This window comes from Myodes glareolus, chromosome 22 (genome assembly GCF_982192425.1).
Source record: "Myodes glareolus chromosome 22, mMyoGla1.1, whole genome shotgun sequence".
In the NCBI taxonomy this organism is placed as follows: Eukaryota; Metazoa; Chordata; class Mammalia; order Rodentia; family Cricetidae; genus Myodes; species Myodes glareolus.
The window spans coordinates 53,096,882-53,116,845 of NC_142047.1; the positions used below are offsets into that span (position 1 = coordinate 53,096,882).

The 19,964-nt window shown below is 40.7% G+C and overlaps 2 protein-coding genes across 2 annotated transcripts in view; both read left to right on the plus strand.

Annotated features, from left to right (window-relative positions):
* LOC146890205 (uncharacterized) overlaps positions 1–8,664 on the plus strand; it is a 40,646-nt gene extending 31,982 nt beyond the window's left edge. Inside the window, 1 exon segment of the mRNA XM_087900571.1 lies at positions 7,266–8,664. Within this exon segment, the coding sequence (XP_087756697.1) occupies positions 7,266–8,664 (1,399 nt within the window).
* Positions 2,208–7,103, plus strand: LOC148118601 (zinc finger protein 431-like). Its single transcript, XM_087900570.1, has 2 exons — positions 2,208–5,521; positions 5,720–7,103. The coding sequence occupies exons 1-2, from the start codon at positions 5,359–5,361 to the stop codon at positions 5,782–5,784; spliced, it is 228 nt and encodes a 75-aa protein (XP_087756696.1). The 5' UTR covers positions 2,208–5,358; the 3' UTR covers positions 5,785–7,103.
* Positions 8,665–19,964: the final 11,300 nt, after the last annotated feature.

The window sequence follows — 19,964 nt, forward strand, 5'->3', positions numbered from 1 at the left end:
ACCATTTTCAAAGGCAAGGAACTTTTCAAAACTATCTTACCCTGTCTTGGCAGGATATGACAGTCCTGTTTTATCCATTTATGGATACTCTGTAACTCTGTCAGTAATTGGGGTATGGGCATTTCTTTACCCAAAGGCCAGTTCAGCCAAGAAGAAAGGCTCCAGGTGGAATGTCTTTGGTGCTCAACATTCTCTTGAGAATAGATCGGTGTTGCCAGGAGCGATTGTGTCTCCCTACCACAGAGCTCTGAATTAGATTAAAGGCTATTTTCTACAGCTCTTTGAAGAGGTTGAAGATTATCTATCTATACTGAATATAATCTCTGTGTATTTAAAGAACTTGGTTAGTCTAATTTTAAATGACAAACTTAGATGACTGTTGATCTATATAATTCTCAATATCTATCTAACATAAAGACTGAGATAATAAACAACTGTGCAATAAATGAGGACAATGCGACCTCCAAATATAACCAATGTGCAAGTATACATTGCAATATGGTAAATATATATCAATACATAAACATAAATCAGTTTTCTTGATAGTCCCTATTAGGCCATTTTTTTCCATCTGTCAGTATTCAAATATCCAGGGTCCCTTGAACTTTTCAAAAATCAGTGTTTTCCTGTGAAGATAAGAACAGATCCCTGCCCCCATTCTATATGTTTTTCTTACCAACTGCATGAATATCATCATTGTAGATGAGCTGTCATTTTTCCTTCCCAAGAGGTTTCTCCTCTTCAAATCGAACCTTTATTAATTTTGATGGTATCCACAATTTTTCTTCTCCTGCGGAAACAAGAGCAAAACCCCTTCCCCAACGTAGCACATCTCCTGGCTTCCATTGAGAGGTCAGCACGTCTTTGAAATAAACAGGTTGGTTTAGTTCAGAAGTTTTTTCCATTAGCCAATGCCTCTCTGCTGCTGTCGTTCCTTTCTCATTAGCATTAAGAAAATTCAAGGTTAATAAAGCATTATGCAATCTATTTCTGGGGTTATCTTTCATCCCTTTCTGTTTGTTTAGCATATCCTTTATAGTACGATTTGATGTTTCTATAACTGCCTGACCTGTAGGATTATTTGGTATACCTGTAATGTGTTTTATATTATAATAAGTAAAGAAGCGTTTCATTTTCTTAGATACATTTGCTGGACCATTGTCTGTCTTTATTTGGGCAGGTATACCCATGATGGCCATAACATCCAATAAATGTGTGATTACCGAATCAGCCTTTTCTGAGCTCAGGGCAGTTGCCCATTGAAAACCTGAATATGTGTCTATGGTGTGGTGTACATATTTTAATTTACCAAATTCCATAAAATGGAACACATCCATCTGCCAGATTTCATTCCTTTGAGTACCCTTTGGGTTACTCCCTGCAGGCAATGGTGTTTGATTATAGAAAGTACAAGTAGGACATCTCTTTATAATGTCCTTAGCTTGTTGCCATGTAATGGAAAACTCTTTCTTTAAGCCTTTACTATTGACGTGATGTTTTTTATGAAATTTTGAGGCCTGAAGAACGCTTCCAATCAATAATTGGTCAATTTCAGCGTTACCTTGTGCTAGAGGGCCAGGCAGACTAGTATGGGACCAGATGTGTGCTATGTACATTGGACAAAGCCTATACCTTATTACGTCCTGTACCTGGATAAACAATGAAGTCAAGTCTGTCATCTGGTATGAATTCAGCGGTTTCAATATGCAAGATAACTCTTTCTGCATATTGTGAATCTGTAACTATATTAAGAGGTTCTTTAAAATCCCTTAGCACCATAAGAATGGCATATAATTCTGTCTTCTGGACAGAATTATAAGGGCTTTGTTCCACCTTACTCAATTCTTCCAATGTATAACCTGCTTTCCCTGATTTATTTGCATCTGTATAAAATGTCCGGGCTCCAGTTATTGGAGCATCACGTAAAATTCTAGGAAGAATCCAAAAAGTTCTCTTTATGAGGTTAAGTCTATCACTTTTGGGATAGTTGCTGTTAATTTCTCCTAAAAATTCAGCACAAGCTCTTTGCCATGGTTCATTATCTTCCCATAACTTTCTTATTTCCTCAGTAGTAAAAGGCACTATAATATCTGCTGGATCTATACCTGCTAGTTGACGAGGTCTCAGTTTACCTTTTATAATTAATTCAGAGACCTTTTCCACATAAGTTTTTAATTTTTTACTTGGTTTATGAGGTATAAATATCCACTCTAAAATAATATCTTCCCTCTGCATTAAAATCCCTGTAAAAGAAATTCTGGAAGGCAGTATGACTAGGATGGAACTAAGATTTGGGTTCACCCTATCCACATGTGCCTCCTGTAATTTTTCCTCAATCATTGTCAGTTCCTTTTCTGCTTCAACTGTCAATTTTCTGGGACTATTCAAATCTTTATCACCATCTAAGGTTTTGTTTAAATGAACTATTAGATCAGGTGTTATCCCAACAGCTGGTCGTAGACTGGAAATGTCACCTAACAATCTTTGGAAGTCATTAAGAGTCCGTAACCAGTCTCTCCTAATTTGTGCCTTTTGCGTTCGAATTTTTTCTAACCCTATTCTGTAACCTAGGTAATTAATAGAATCTCCTCTTTGAATCTTTTCAGGGGCAATTTGTAATCCCCACCTAGGCAAGACTTCCTTTACTTCTTCAAACATACTTTCCAAAACATCTTTATTTGAATCAGATAATAAAATGTCATCCATGTAATGATAAATTATGGACTTGGGAAATTGCTTACGAATTATTTCCAATGGCTTATTAACAAAATATTGACACAATGTGGGACTATTGAGCATCCCCTGTGGGAGAACAGTCTATTGGTATCTCCTAGTAGGCTGAGAATTATTATAAGTAGGCACTGTGAAGGGAAATTTTTCTCTATCCTTTTCTTGCAACGGTATAGTGGAAAAACAATCTTTCAAATCAATAACTATAAGCGGCCATCCTCTTGGTAATAGAGAAGGCAAAGGAATTTCAGATTGTAGTGGACCCATAGGTTGAATTACCTTGTTGACAGCTCTTAGATCTGTCACCATTCTCCAAATACCAGATTTCTTTTTTACAATAAACACAGGAGAATTTAAGGGCTGGTTGATTCTTCAATATGGTTAGCATCTAGTTGCTCTTGTACCAGCTGTTCCAAAGCCCGTAATTTATCTTCAGCTAGAGGCCACTGCTTGATCCATATTGGGTTCTCAGTTAGCCATTTTAAAGGTAGGGCTGTTAGTACCTCTAAAGGTTTGCTATTGACTGTATGTTCTTGTACAGCCTGAATGATTGGTGACGTTTTTCCATACTACCTCATTATATCCTTCCCAGAATTGTGATGATGAAACGACTTTGGACTGATAGCAGGACAGATCTTAGGTAGGCAGGGAAAACTAAACTGAATGTTGGGAGAAGGAGACAGAGTCAAGGAGAAGCCATGGAGCTGCTGCTGGAGACAGATGTGCTTAAACTTTGCCGGTAGGCCACACCCTCGTGGCGATGCACAGATTAATGGAGATGGGTTAAATTAATATGTAAGCCTTAGCCAATAAGAAGCTAGAGCTGATGGACCAAGCAGTATTTTAATTAATACAGTTTCTGTGTGATTATTTCGGGGCTAAACAGCCAGGAACAAGCAAGTGTCCTTACTGCAACATGGAATGATGGATAATTGTGATCCCCCAAGTAGGTACTGGCAAGTGAGCCCACCTGTATGCAAGACCAGCAAGAACTCCCTGCTACTGAGTGTTCTCTACTGCACTGTGCTGATTATTTATGCTCCACGTTTGTATTGCTCATGTTTTCATCTGTCATTTTGTAACTGTTTAAACATGCTGTTGGGGACAAGCCTTGCCAAAACCGCTTCTTGCCAGGGTAGGGGCCTGGGGATTTAGAAATATAAGTAAAGAATACTAAGACTTGAAAAAATAATAAAAAAGAAACCAAAGAAAAGTCCCAGGAGGTGTTCCTGTGAATACTGAAATCATCTGTGTTTAATTTTCCATAAGGCAACGAAAGACTTTTTAAACGTGATATAAATGACAACTTGAGCAATGAATTCCTTCAAAACTTTGAGACACCAAGTCATTAGCATTCTGTTGTTTAGGCCATGAAGCTGCCCTAGACCAAATATCCTGAAGGTAACCACTCCCCAGGTTTGAATAACCTGACCATTTATGAGGATGGAATGGGTCTACTTGTATGAGCCATTTTAATGTCAAAAGAACCAAGTAAACACATCCTGAGTCGGGACATGTAGCTACACTTGTCAACCATTTTGAACAACCTCCAAACTCTTTGAGCATCAGACAAGGTGGAAATAGGCTCATCTTTTTGGGCCTCCACAACACGCAGTGCTATTTAATAAAATCTCATTGGTGTTACAGTTTAATTTGGGGTAGTTCAGGTTTCTAGAAGGCGAATGCAGGACTGGAGTGAATACATAACTCTGTAAAGTCATCACTAAAAAAAACTCTGTTTTTTGTTTGTTTGTTTGTTTGACTATTTTTGCATGGGAAATATGGTCTTTATTTGTTTGTTTATTTATTTATTATTCATTGTTTTTTCAAGACAGGGTTTCTCTGTAACTCTGGAGCCTGTCCTGAAACTAGCTCTTGCAGAACAGGTTGGCCTCAAAGTTACAAAGATTGGCCTGCTTCTGCCTTCCGTGTGCTAGGATTAAAGGTGTATGTTACTACTGGCTGGCAGGGTCTTTATTTTTAAGATTTATTTATTATGTATACAATATTCTGTCTTCATGTATCCCTGCAAGCCAGAAGAGGGCACTCAAGCCAGAAGAGGGCACTCGATCCCACTATGAATTGTTGTGAGCCACCATGTTGTTACTGAGATTTGAACTCAGGACTTCTTGAGGAATAGCCAGTGATCTTAACTGCTGAGATATCTCTTCCCCTGGAGGCAGGGCCTTAATATGTACTTCTGACTGTCCTGGAACTGACTGCATAGACTGCAGAGACTGAGTTGTGAAGCTCTCAGTTTTTCCAGACTAGGTTGGTATTCACCTCTGGAAATTCTGAGTGTAGTGGTTAACGGTGTGAGCCAATACACTCAGCTTGCCCATCTTATTTTTCTATTTTGTAGATAGGAATTGTACACTTTTATTCATGCGTACTCTGAATTGTTGATTCGTTTCCTTTTGTTGATCTGTTTCTTTCTCTCTCTCTCCATTTTTTATAATCATTTCTCTTGCAAGGTGATATCTTATTCGCAGTGTACAGAAATGACAGAGGTGAACTTCCTATTCAGTTTTCTTCTAAAGTGTCTGTATCATGGAATGAGTATGAGGAACACCACAATTATATGACTATACTGTCAAAGAACTATGCATTTACAGTGTTGTCAGTATCATGCTTTCTGTTGTACACATGTGTGGGATATTTCAGAATGCAGTGACCTATGATGATGTGCATGTTGACTTTACTTGGGAAGAGTGGATTTTGCTGGATCCTTTCCAGAAGAATCTCTACAAAGATGTAATGCTGGAGACCTACAGGAACCTCACTACCATAGGTAAGACTGGATTTTCCTTGATGTTTTATAATAAAGGGAGAACTATTAATTGGATTTTGGTGTTTTTCTGTAATTTGATTGGGAAAGAAGAGTGAGGTGAATAAATCAGGCATGGTTGTAAGGTTCACTGAAGATAGTAAATTAAAGTTTGCATAATTTTCAATAATATAGCATACATTTTCTGGTACTGTATTTTAGGATACAGTTGGGATGACCATAATATTGAGGAACACTGTCAAAGTTCTCAAAGACATGGAAGGTAATTATCATGTGCAAGATGATACAAATGTGCCTCTGAAGAAATTGTAATGTGTCCTGGAAGTTGTAAACAGAAGCAACAGTGTAAATAAACATAAATTCATGTATATTGAACATTATTAAATTCTCACAAAATCATGTGCCTCAATTTCAGGTAGGTGAATTGTATTTGCAAGGCATTCTTCTAAGAAAGAAGACAAGGAAACAATGCCTTACCAAATATCACCATTTGAATCATAGTTCTATGAGAGCCATGCTGTAGAACTGCCCGAATCTATTTAGTTTCATACCAGTCATATTACAAAAGGTATACATGTTGAATAGGTGATAACTATATCTCCAAAACTTTCTAATATACATACAGCCCATTGTAAAACTAGTGTTACTAATATACTTGCTGTTCCTGTGCTGTGTATAGTGAGAGCTACAGTTAGGGCCAAGAGTCAAGGTGCTGTTTTTTTTTGAGACATCTTAATCCCTGTATCATATGTCTGTGAGAAACAGAAAGTCAGACTGTGTGAATCCAATATGGAGGCCTTTTATTTGCTATTCTTCATATGTCACTCTGGATATAAGTCATAGGAGTATAGGGTTATGGGCAGGCATAACACTCTTCTCTCTGAGAACAATTAGAAGTTATGTAGCAGTCGCCACATTGAGTATACTTCTTGGATTTGATTCAAGTATACAAGTATTCGGTTTCCCAGCTTCATTGTTAATACATCAACTAGTTCACACTGCAGAAAAGCCCTATGAGTACTAGGACTATGTCAAAACTTTTGTTTGTCCTAGGTGATTTAACAAAGAGAGTATGAGTCAAAAGTATAGGATGCTTTATAAATGAAATGAGTGGTGAAGCTCTCAGTTTTTCCAGTTCTTTTGAAATATGTGTAAAATTTCATATAAAAATATTCTGGGTGCTGGAGAGGTGGCTCAGTGGTTAAGAGCACTGGCTATTCTTCCAGAGGTCCTGAGTTCAATTCCCAGGAACCACATGGTGGCTCACAACCATCTGTAATAAGATCTGGTACCCTCTTCTGGCATTCGGGTATACATGGAGGCAGAATGTTGTATATATAATAAATAAATAAATCTAAAAAAAATTCTGTATATGTGAACCATGTAACAAGGGATCTTCCCATCACAGGTATCTTCAAAGATGCAAAACAGCCCTTAATAAAGGGGAACAACATGAGTATAAACACAGTGATAAAATCTTAGATTTTATCTTTACAATTGGACCAAATTGTAAAATTTATTCATGAGATATATTGATTCAACAGTGTTTTGAATGTGGTAAAGGTTTTATGTGTGCCAATTATCCTTGCAGGCATGAAAGAAGTCATACTGGAGAGAAACCTCCTGAATATAATCAGTGTGTTAAAGCCTTTGCATATGACAGTCATGTTCAAAGGCATGAAAGAACACATGCTGGAAAGAAACCCTATAAATCTAGCCAATGTGGCAATGTCTTTGCACATGGTAGAAATCTTCAAATGCATAAAAGAACACATACTGGAGAGAAACACTATCAATGTAATCAATGTGGTCAAGCCTTTAGAGAACAGGGTTCTCTTCAAAGGCATGAAAGAATACATACTGGAGAGAAACCCTATGAATGCAATCACTGTAGAAAAGCATTTGCACGTCTTGATAATCTTCAAGCACATAAAAGAACACATACTGGAGAGAAACGCCATGAATGCAATCAATGTGGTAAGGCCTTTGCACAACAAAGTACTCTTAAAAGACATAAAAGAACACATACTGGAGAGAAACCCTATGAATGCAATCAATGTGGTAAAGCCTTTTCTCGCCCCAGTCCTCTTCAAATACATAAAAGAACACATACAGGAGAGAAACCCTATGAATGCAATCAATGTGGTAAAGCCTTTGCACAACAAATTACTCTTCAAATACATAAAAGAACACATACTGGAGAGAAACTCTATGAATGCAATCAATGTGGTAAAGCCTTTAGAGAACAAGGTAGTCTTCGAAGGCATAAAAGAACACATACTGGAGAGAAACCCTATGAATGCAATCAATGTGGTAAGGCCTTTGCACAACAAAGTACTCTTAAAACACATAAAAGAACACATACTGGAGAGAAACCCTATGAATGCAATCAATGTGGTAAAGCCTTTTATCGCCCCAGTCCTCTTCAAATACATAAAAGAACACATACTGGAGAGAAACCCTATGAATGCAATCAATGTGGTAAAGCCTTTGCACAACAAATTACTCTTCAAATACATAAAAGAACACATACTGGAGAGAAACTCTATGAATGCAATCAATGTGGTAAAGCCTTTAGAGAACAAGGTAGTCTTCGAAGGCATAAAAGAACACATACTTGAGAGAAACACTATCAATGTAATCAATGTGGTAAAGCCTTTAGAGAACAGGGTTCTCTTCAAAGGCATGAAAGAATACATACTGGAAAGAAACCCTATGAATGCAATCACTGTAGAAAAGCATTTGCACGTCTTGATAATCTTCAAGCACATAAAAGAACACATACTGGAGAGAAATGCCATGAATGCAATCAATGTGGTAAGGCCTTTGCACAACAAAGTACTCTTAAAACACATAAAAGAACACATACTGGAGAGAAACCCTATGAATGCAATCAATGTGGTGAAGCCTTTAGACAACAAGGTAGTCTTCGAAGGCATAAAAGAACACATACTGGGGAGAAGCCCTATGAATGCAATCAATGTGGTAAGGCCTTTGCCCAAAAAATTTATCTTGAAATACATAAAAGAACACATACTGGAGAGAAACCCTATGAATGCAATCAATGTGGTAAAGCATTTTCAGGCCACAGTAACCTCCAAAGACATAGAAGAACACATACTGGGAGAGAAACGCTACAAATGTAATCAATGTAGCAAAGCCTTTTCATGTCATAGGTATCTTAAAAAGCATAAAAGAAGACATGCTGGAGACAAACTATGAATGTAATCAGTATGGTAAAGCCTTTGTACAACACAATCATCCCTAAATAAATAAAACAACATATTGGAAAGAAACCCTGTGAATGTAAACAATGTGGTAAATCTTTTGTTCATCCCAGTAATCTTCAAACACATAAAAGAACATGTAATGGAGAGAAACTCAATGAATGTAATCAGTGTGCTGAAGCTTTAAATGTGTCAGTAGTCTTCAAAATTGTGAGAGGAGTCATACTACAGGGAGTCCTGAAAATAGAGTTGGTGTGGTAAAGCTTTGCATTGCATATAGGAGTAAAAGTTTTTTGTGCATTCAATCTGTTGAAGTCTTTGCATCTCACAATAGTCTTTGAATACCTGTAAAAATACCAAGGGCTTATAAAGTATTTGGTAAGATCTTTATTCAACACACTTGCATTCAGTTACACAAGAATATTTTGTAGAAAAACTGTTGACAGTGTCAACAATCTGTTCAACTTTCAGGATGTCCAAGGCTACATTGTTTCCCTTGCAAACAAATTTGAAAAATGAATTTATGAAGCCATTGTGTGGGGTAAAGTGGCCAGTCAAAGAAACACGCTCTGACCCTGAAACCAGAGCCAAAGATACACACTCCATCCCTAATCAACTGAGCATGAAACCAACCAGTGTCTGGGCAGGACAACTAACAAACTTTTGAACACCTTTGTTTATTGGGTATTTCTGAGTTATGACTACAGTATATTGTCTTCCTGGAGAACTGGATCCAAGCTGAGAGGTTTCAGTAAGTTAGCGCTTGTTAATCTGAAATAGATCTTTATAACCTTAAATATTTATCACAATTTTTTAAAACTACATACCAATTTATAATATCTGAGACTTGTTTTTTTTTAATTCAGAAGGAGATACATTGAACAGAGCTCATTAGAACTGATTAAGACATTTTAACACATATATTCACAGCTGAATTTAAGTTACATACACACATACACATAGACAGAATTGAAGCTAGATTATATTCACACATATAGGTTAAATCAAAAGCTGTATGTATACACACAGCCATATATTAAACAGAAGTTAAATAAAATAAGAAGAAAGGGAAAATTGATGTGTGTTGGGTGAAAGGAAGGGTGCTTCTCACTCTCTGATGCCCACATTACATACCCAGTTGCCGATACTGGATGAAAGGACAAACAGATTTGCTACAGGTAGAAAGGAGCTGGTACAGGAGGGTAGGATCCCCATGTGAAATGAACGCCTAACAGTAGTGCCAATCACTTTGGGGCCACTTTCTTTCAAGCCAACACACATGAATTTGCCTGGGTGTTGGGTTGAGGATCTCTGTGAGAGAATGTTAGTTTGGTTTTTAAAATTAATTTTAACTGACAGATGAAAATTATATACATAGTTCACATCTGTATGTCAGGCATGCCTCATAGTGCAAAACTTCTATCTTGTAAGCTAAGAAGCCAAATGGAAAGTCTGCTCATGTCGAGATCTCCAAATCTCCACTAGGGACACATCCCTAGCCACCTGGTGCCCTCCCAACCTCCTAGAGTCCACTACTTGTAAAAAGCAACTCCTTGGGAAAAAGTCCTTTACATTTCTGCTATTCAGAGAATTTTAACACCAAAACTATAGCACTAGAAAACCTTAATTATTTTTCCATTTAGGCTTTTTCTTAATGGAGCTTAGTATTGCTATTTGTATATTTCTTTTCTTTTTCTGTCTTTTTTTTTCTTTTTAAGAGACAGGGTTTCTCTGTAGCTTTGGAGCCTATCCTGGAACTAGCTCTTGTAGACCAGGCTGGCCTCGAACTCACAGAGATCCGCCTCCCAAGTGCTGAGATTAAAGGCATGTGCCACTACTGCCCGGCGCTGTTTGTATTTTTCTTATAAGGTGAATATGCCCATTTTGATTAAGATTTTATGGAAGCTGAATTTAGTAACCAGTAAATTATGAAGACAAAACTACTTCAATATTACGGCTTATTACTTAAGAAAGTAAACAAATCATTATTTATTAAAGAATTTCTTACTGATGTGATTTCCAGAAGCTAATATTTGAAATCTATTAACTAGTTGTTTATGTGGAATTTAGTGTCCCAATACACTTTTTGAAGCTATGTAATATATTTGTTTAATCTTACTATTTGAGCTATGCCTATTATGTTTTAATTTTACCAATTTCATGCTTTGAGCTACTTGCTCAAAAATAAAAGGCTCTGCAATCATCTCCATGACAATTATCATTGCCCATATCTTTCACATAATTCACTCTTATATGTCACTCTTAATTTGTATTGTTAACCTGTGGGAACTGCTGCACCAAGTTACTTATCCCTGCCCCCATTTGAGGTGCTTATCTGCAAAGAAAACATAATTAATTCCCTCTGCTCCTGGAGTTGGGAAAGGAATTTTGAGTGCATGGTGATCGTTCCTTGATCCCTGCTGAGGTCAGGTTACAGTCCCTTCGCAGCCCCCTACTCTTTTGGTGCCATGGTATTAAAAGCTAGCCCTAGCCGAACAATAAAGGAGCTGTTCCACCTCAACCTCGTGCTCTGTGGATTCATTGAACCTGGACATCCTCCGCCGAGACTCGTGGTTCTAGACCATGCTGGCGCGGTAATTCTAGGCCCCCCTGAGATCGAAAAGGTGAGGAAAGTGGGCCAGGCCATCCTGTAGCCGGCCAGGATGCATTGGGGATTAAGATATAATTAAGAAATAAGAGATATTTAAGATAATTAAGAGATAAGAGATAATTAAGCAATGGCAAATTTCCCAGGTAAATCAGAGTTAAAGTTTCAGTTAAAGAGGTTGTGGAAAGAACAGGGAACAACTGTAAAAACTAAGATTTTAGAAGATTTTCTTAAAACTATAGAAATGTGGAGTCCCTTGTTCATCACCAGTGGAGCCCTCAATATTTCTGAATGGGAACAAGTTTGCGGGGATCTTCAAAAAACTTTGAGAAAGGAGGGACCTAAAGTCCCACCAATTGCCACATTCTCCCTTTGGAGACTGATTGGGGATGCTTTGCTTACAGAGAAAGTACGGGTTAAGCAGGCTTTGGAAGCAACAAAAGAGGTGTTATCTGAGATTCAAGATAGTGAGACTAAGGCTTCCCTTTGTTCTGATGTGGCCTCTGACACAGAGGCAGAACCAGTTCCTCAGCCTGCAAAGGGGTGGCCCGGTAAGGTAGAGGAGAGGATTAAAAAGAAAAAGCCTCCAGACAGGGAGGGGGAAATGAGTCACGGGACAGAGTTTCCTCTCAGAATTTATGGGCTCATTCCAAGCTCACAATTTTCACCTACTGTCCCGCGCTACCGTCTCGCCTGCAAGAACCACGGGGGACACAGGATCCTTCTGCAGAAAAGCTTTATGTCTCTTGGGAGCTAGAGCATAAGCCACATGGCGGAGACCCAGATAAGATGGAACCCATCCCTTATATAGGAAACAGACCCTGCTTCGGACGTGTCATTCTTGGATTGGTCAACTGCTCCCAGTCCCAGGTGATACCTTGGGAGTAGTGGAAAAATACCAACACATGTGAGCTTTCTAGCTCACCTGGCGGTGCAGCGCCATCTATGGTGGAGAGTGTGGTTGCGGCCTTCTACATCTCCCCCTAATTTTACTTCTTTACAGAAAGGCAACTCCCTCAAAAGGTAAAGATAGAGGTCGCACTTCCCAAAATAGAAACATTAAAATGGGCTTACACAGAATCTGTCCCTAGGCTCATGACACCTGGAACCTATCCGGCCTGCCCTCTGCCATTTTTTTGGGAAAGGGAATATACGGCAGGAAACCCTTATGCAGAGCGACTTATCTCTCAGAGAGGGCCATTCTCTATGCGATGCTCTTTAGCTCGACAACCTTCAGGGCTAGCTAAGCCAAGCACTCCACCCTGTGCAATGGATCACAGTCCTAGGGGTGCAGGAGCTGGTTGGCTTAAACCTTACTGCTTTAACATAGATAACCACATATAAGCAGAGGCTCCCTATTCCAGGGCAGACAGTGCTGTGCAAAAACCACTTTATCCCTATGGCTTTGGGATTTGAGTCAGCAGACCATCCAGAGGAGAAACACTATTCCATAGCGTAGGACCGTTCCAAAACATTTCCACCCCCACCCATTCTTTGAAGTAGGGGATGAAGGACATGATCCAGGACTGGAATCCTTTGGCCAGGCTTATGTCCACTCGCGTGGAGTTGATTGTCACGTTGGACCATCTCAAGGAGGACAGCAAATCATCAAAATTTTCCTGCAAGATACAAAGACAATTCTCGGGACAAGTTAGCCATTTTTATAAAGTTCTCATATGGTACATTGGTCACACATAAGGCTGGAGTTTTCCATTCATAGCCCAATTGGGCAAGCTGTCATAAGATATCCACCTGTTCTTTATTCTACCTCTAATAGATGTATCTATGGTAGCCTGTTGATCCAGGGCTGTAGCCACTGTGGTAGATAACTGATTGAGGGTCTCTGTTTTTTATGATATAGGCCGTGCTGCCCCAGTGGCGCCTAGGAAAAACCCAGGCCCTGTTTGTTGATATTAGGTTTAAGATTTATTGGCTCCCGTATTCCTTGCCGGTACGGTGGCCTCGGGCTTCAGAGCCCCCCCCGCCATCCAAGGGGCTGTGTGCAGCCCTGGGCCTGCTTGCTGCGCGGATCCCCATGTCCCAGGCCAGGAAGTGGCTGCTCCACCCCCAGGCGCCCCTGCCTTCCCCGCGGGGCTAGCCTAGTTCTCTGAGGCTGTGTTGGTGGCGGAGTGTGGCGGGAGCCGACACTCAGACCGAGGCGGCACAGGCAGGTCCGCGCCAGAGCCGCTGCGGCTCAAGGGGCCGATGGGAGAGGCGGCGAACAGGGCCGCTTTCCTACTAGCCAACTCTCAACACCTGTGCCATAGCAAAAGCGGCTGTAAACTCTCACAGATCCAGCCAACGACCCAATCACCCCAAAATCCAAGGGCCCTTCGCATCCATCTCCCTGCGGATCCTGAAACACCAGACAAGCCAAGCGTATACACAGCAATCTTTCAGGAGGACTTGAGTTCTTAAAATCTTAAGTCGCACTATGTAGATGTAATACGGTACTGCCTGTTTACTGCATCTAAACCTTAATTGCGCTTTTATTATGATAATTACGGCCAACCCTGCCTGAAGTCAGCATCGTTTAGCATAGCCAAATGGAATCAAAGCCATTTTACCCTCAGAGACCAGCATAGTTTTAGGTACATTGTAAGCCTTTTGGCCCGGCTGCCTGTGGCACCGCTGTGACATCCTCCAGGCCAGGCACCAACCGAGCCGCACCAATTGAGCTGGCGCAACGTGCTCCCCACCATAGCCATAGAGCAAAGCTCCGTTCCAGCCGCCCTCCAGCCCCAGCTGCACCCATTCCGAGCCCAAACCGGTGTACGGAGCAAAGCGGAACTCAGAAAAGCAGGCTTGCAGATCTGTAATCACTGAAAGGACCTCATTTAAACAATCTTTTAGGGAATTTGGGCATCGTTAGTCTCTCTGGCTGCTTCCTGCTGTTATTGGGCCGCTGAATTTCAGGGGTATACACTACAACATTTCAGGAGGTCTCGGTGATTCAAACCACATAAATCCCAAGTACACCCTTAGGCTCTCCTTTTCTGTGGAGACGAAAACAGAACCTCTTTCCCAAAACATCATATCCTTAGCAGTTTCTAAATTTAAATATCTTTCTCCTATCCAGTACACAACAGACAACACAAACAACATAACATAAAGCTTTTGACCTTGTAAATCAGCCTTCTCCCCCATTTTTACTTTTTTAAAATCACTGGGGGGGTCCTTTTTAACTTATTTTCTTTTTTGTCTCCCCCATTCTTTACCGGAAGGTCATTTTTAACTTATCTGGGTGCGCGCACAACCTCCCACTGCTGCTCAGTTTCTGATATGCTCTCTGGACTTTAGAGCATACCTCTCTGAGCACGCATGCCTGCAGTTCTGAATCCTCCTTGTGTCCAAGGGGTCTCCGGCGGTGCAAAGTTCTTCTTCTTCCTTCCGGGTATGGCACCAGATGTCCCGCGCTACCGTCTCGCCTGCAAGAACCACGCGGGACACAGGATCCTTCTGCAGAAAAGCTTTATGTCTCTTGGGAGCTAGAGCATAAGCCACATGGCGGAGACCCAGATAAGATGGAACCCATCCCTTATATAGGAAACAGACCCTGCTTCGGACGTGTCATTCTTGGATTGGTCAACTGCTCCCAGTCCCAGGTGATACCTTGGGAGTAGTGGAAAAATACCAACACATGTGAGCTTTCTAGCTCACCTGGCGGTGCAGCACCATCTATGGTGGAGAGTGTGGTTGCGGCCTTCTACAACCTACTGGTGTTTTCTTTGCCAAGGGGGACCCATTTATTGACTACATTTACCCTCTTCCCCTGAGAAGGTAGTGACCCCATTTTATGAAATGGTGCTACAGCTCCTATGGAAGGCATATGATTTTAGTTTACAAGTTTTTGGCAGAATCTCAAGTAAATTTCTAATCCCTTATCAAAAAGAGGAAATAACAAGGCTACAGAGGGTTCAAGATGGATGGACCTTGTTCATCGCAACCACTGGAGCCATTTTTGATAACCATTATCCTAATTCTCATTTAATTTCATTTTTAAAGAATCATCCTGTTATCTTTCCAAGAATTATTAAAACATCCCCCCTTAAGGGAGTGCGCTCAGTGTTTACTGATGATTCTTCCAAGGGCTTTGCAGTGGTGGTCTCTGGTTCAATTAAAGAAAAGCAGCCCCTAGGTCCAATTGCTGCTCAAGCTGCAGAACTCATGGCCTGCCTTATGGCCTTTTCTCTTTTCAAGGATCAACCCTTCAATTTGTTCACTGATAGTATATATGTGGCAAGGATTGTTGGGCCATTGAAAACCTTGCCATACATATTACCTACCTCTCAGGTTTTCTACCTTTTGGTTCAGCTGCAAAGTCTTAAATGCCAAAGAGTGTTTCCTACCTTTGTTGGCCATATTCGGGCCCATACTGATCTGCCAGGGCCCTTGACAGAAGGAAATAAGCTTGCAGATTCCCTCACCCACCCAATGACATTGTTCCTTTCTGAGGAACAACGAGCCCATCATCTTCATGGAAAGTATCATTTAAATGCCTCTTCTCTAAAGTTTCACTCTGGCTGTACACTAGCCACAGCTACTCAAATCACATCCCAATGTCCAGCTTATGCTCCATTTCATAATGCCCCCAATGAAGGTGTTAATCCTCGAGGCCTCCATCCTAACCACCTTTGGCAGATGGATGTTACCCATTTGCCTCAAGCTGGCAAACTTAAATTTTTACATGTCTCTGTAGACACTTATTCCAAGGCAATTTATGCCTCTCTACATTCAGGATAAAAGATTAAGGATGTTATTGCTCATTGTCTACAGGCTTTTGCCTATATGGGCATCCCAGATTTTCTCAAAATGGACAACGGACCGGCTTATACCAGCCAATGTTTGGCAAAATTTTGCCAAGAACATCAAATTACACATACCTTTGGAATTCCACATAATCCCACAGGACAGGCCATAGTGGAGTGCACACATGCTACCCTTAAACAATTTTTTTTGTAAAATAAAGAAGGGGGAGTATATCACCTCCCCAAATACCCAGTTATCTACAATTTTATACATTTTAAATTTTTTAACAGTAGATAAACAAGGTCTATCAGCAATGGAAAGACATTGGCAGAAACCTTCCCAATCTCTGGGTTGGGTTAAATGGAAGGATAGTATCACGGGACAATGGCAATCACCCACACCCATGTTGGGTAGGGTGAGGGGAGCCATTTGTGTCTTCCCTTCAGGAACCAAAAAGCCCATCTAGGTGCGGGAGCGGAATGTTCGGCCAGTAGAGCCAGGCCCTACTGGTCCTTATAATATGGATTCAAGTGAAGAACATCAAGGGAGGCCTTAGATGGGCACTGGTGAGGAATCCATCCATACTGATGCCAGTAAGTAAAATAAGCTCTGTTTTTCCATCCTTTTATTCCACCAATTATACTTAGGGGGTTCCTGCAGCAAATATAGCATTAGAAAGATCTTCATTGGGTAATTTAACGTTTGATATATGCCATGCCCTCTGCTTCCGGAATATTAGCAATATTTCAGAGTTGCCTAGTATCTCTCGGTCTGGACCATGCGTGTTCATTAGTAATTATTCTCTGGGAGACTTTTCTTCTTATCCTTCTGGGCATCCCTGTTTTGGATTGAGAGATATCTTTTACCCAATAAATTTTAAAAGAAATGTTTCTGGACTTCCAACCTCTCTGAGACCAGCTCCCGTATGTTGGAAGACGCCAAAATCCTTCAGATTGTACTTACCTTACTTACCTTACCTTACCTTACTTACTTACCTTGGGGAAATTGTGGTCCTAAGGAACTGTGGAAATTGGAGGGAGATAAATATTTATGGTGGTTTGGTCACCGACCTACCTCTAAAAACTCCTTGAGAGGGGCCTTAATTATTCCTATAGAAATCCAAATATGGCAGGAGTTTCACCTACGTTCGCAGGCATGTTTCTCTGTGGCCCGCGTGCAAGTACAGATATTAGGCCTTTAGCCCTTCAACGGGGCTTGGCTTTCAATGCTACAGCCAGATGGAACACATCATACATCTTTGAAACATTCCTCCAGATTAATTACGCAGCGGGAATGAATTTCTCTATTGTCAGCTTAGCTTGTGTTCTGCCTCCCTTTATGTTTGTCTCCTTTAATGGGTCGGTCAGGGAGGATGGCATCCTTAATTATTCTTACAGCTCCTGCTTTTTGAGCAACTGCTGTTCCCTGACAGATGAGTCCATGCTCATGGTGAAAATTCCTGCTCTGGTTCCCCTGGGGGTAGAAGACCCACATGATGGATGGGAGTTTATCTTGTATCGAGAAACAAGAGACTTTGGGATCACCACCGCAGTCATTGCAGCTATTGCCATATCAGCCACAGCCACCACCATTGCAGGAATCACCGTGTCCCAGAATACAGCTACTGCAGAGACTGTTGACACTCTTGCCATGTCACCCAGGCCTTAGAGACTCAAAATACCATTAACTCACATATTCAATTGGGGATGTTAAATTTAAATCAGCAAACAGCCTTATTGCAGGAACAGATTAATGTGTTGTGGATGGTGCAACAAGCCTCTTGTTCTCATTTTTATCATTCTGCCTGTGTGACCCTTATGGAAGTGAAAAATATATCCTTTGAGGGGCAACACCTTAATGGTTACCTTTGGGGGCCTTGGAATGATTCCTTTGTAAACTTTACCCACTCTTTGGTACACCAAATTATTGCAATTAATGAAACTCGTGTTAAACCTGTATCTGCTGAGGGATGGTGGAATACCATGGCCCAGATTGGGGGTTGGGCACAGTGATGGGGAGGTGCCTTGTCCCTGGGGATCTTGGGACTAGTAGGGGTGGCAGTAGACCTGCTCCTCTTAAAACGAGTCCTAAACACCTTCACCATGACTGAGCTTGTCCACCATCAGGTGTTACTCAGTCTGGCCCATGACTCTCCCGGAAGTCATGAGGTATGGCTTCAGATGCTGAAAAAATGAGGGTTTCCAAGGATGGGCAACCTGTGAGGAGACCCCCCCCCCACCTAAGACAGGGCATCGGGGACCCAATGACAGGTAAGGGAAGGTACTTCTCTCCCAGGACCTAAGAGAGGACCAATCATTATAAAATAAAGGAGGGGAAATTGTGGGAAGTGCAGCCCCGAATTACTTATCCCTGCCCCCATTTGAGGTGCTTATCTGCAAAGAAAACGTAATAAATTCCCTCTGCTCCTGGAGTTGGGAAAGGAATTTTGAGTGCATGGTGACTATTCCTTGATCCCTGCTGAGGTCAGGTTACAGTCCCTTCGCAGCCCCCTCCTCATTTGGTGCCATGGTATAAAAGGTAGCCCCAGCAGAACAATAAAGGAGCTGTTCCACCTCAACCTCATGCTCTGTGGATTCATTCAACCAGGAAAACCTCCGCCTAGACTCGTGGTTCCAGCCCATGCAAGCGCGGCATTAACATATCATAATAATAACTAATAGAGAAGTTACTTATGTGGCTGTAATGAATTTCATCACATTTTGACAACTCCTTGTCATATTTCTGTTGTATTCCTCCCATTTTCTCTGATAGTTTTTCTTTTTTAACTAACCTCCTGAACAACTTTGACATCTTGTTTTGTTGATGGTGAAATAATGGATTTAAATGGAGTGGAGATGTTTCCGGAATCATTAACAGATCTTCAACACCCTAGAAATTCCTTCATCAATGAAAAACATGGGTCCCCCTCCCACACCAATAACTGCATATGTCCTCAAGGATGAGTCCGATTCTATGAATCCCTCGTTCTTTTGTGAAAAGATGTTCATGAGGGTTAATATTACCTATATCTTATACAGGGTTTGAGGACTCTCCATATCTGATGAGAGTTCATGAATGCAACATGGGAAGACCATAATCATGATCATGAAACTGACACACCATAGTCTGGAGTGAGGAGTCTGTTCTAAAAATGGGGTCTAAAAAATAGCTTTTCATAGCAACCTTTCCCTAGCTGATGACATGATTTATTGTAGACCTGAAGCTTATTCATTAGTGTGACCATTGCTTCATTCATTGTCTTAGCCCTTTACTATGATCTGATATTTCACTCCATTACTTTGTATTTGAATTAAGAAACTATCCACTAGCCCTGGAAGTTTGAAAGCAATGAAATGAAAGTTAGCATCAATAAAATGTTTCTCAGTTGTGCTGAACAATCCATTGACTATATATTGTATTTAGAATATTATGTATCCAGTTGTTATCTGTTAATAGCTTCATTCTCAGCTAGCATCTCTGAGAGTTGACTACATGAAACATGAAATCTAGTGAGAAGCATGTGGGAAGTATCTGTCTTTCTCCCCTCCCTTTCCCCATCATTGTGGTGAGATATTGTGCCCTGCTAAAGCATTTTACACTAATGTGATGGCTAATTATGAAATCCCTCAAATTCCCAAGAAAACCAACTAAGGAAGGAAACCCTTAAGTGTTGCATGAGTTCTAACTGGTCTAAATAATAAAAACCTGAACTCATATATTTGGGCAACTGCTGAAATATCTGAGAGAGAAAAGAGCAAGCCACAACCAACTCTTATCTTGCTAACTCTTCAGCTGATAAGGGCTGATATTCTGTCTCCTCCCACCTTATATTCTTCTCTTCGCCCAGCCATATCACTTCCTG

Coding starts and splice junctions, on each gene's coding strand:
- LOC148118601 (XM_087900570.1), top strand. CDS start 5,359: ATGCTTTCTGTTGTACACATGTGTGGGATATTTCAGAATGCAGTGACC. Junction 5,522..5,719: donor CAGGAACCTCACTACCATAG/GTAAGACTGGAT, acceptor ACTGTATTTTAG/GATACAGTTGGGATGACCAT.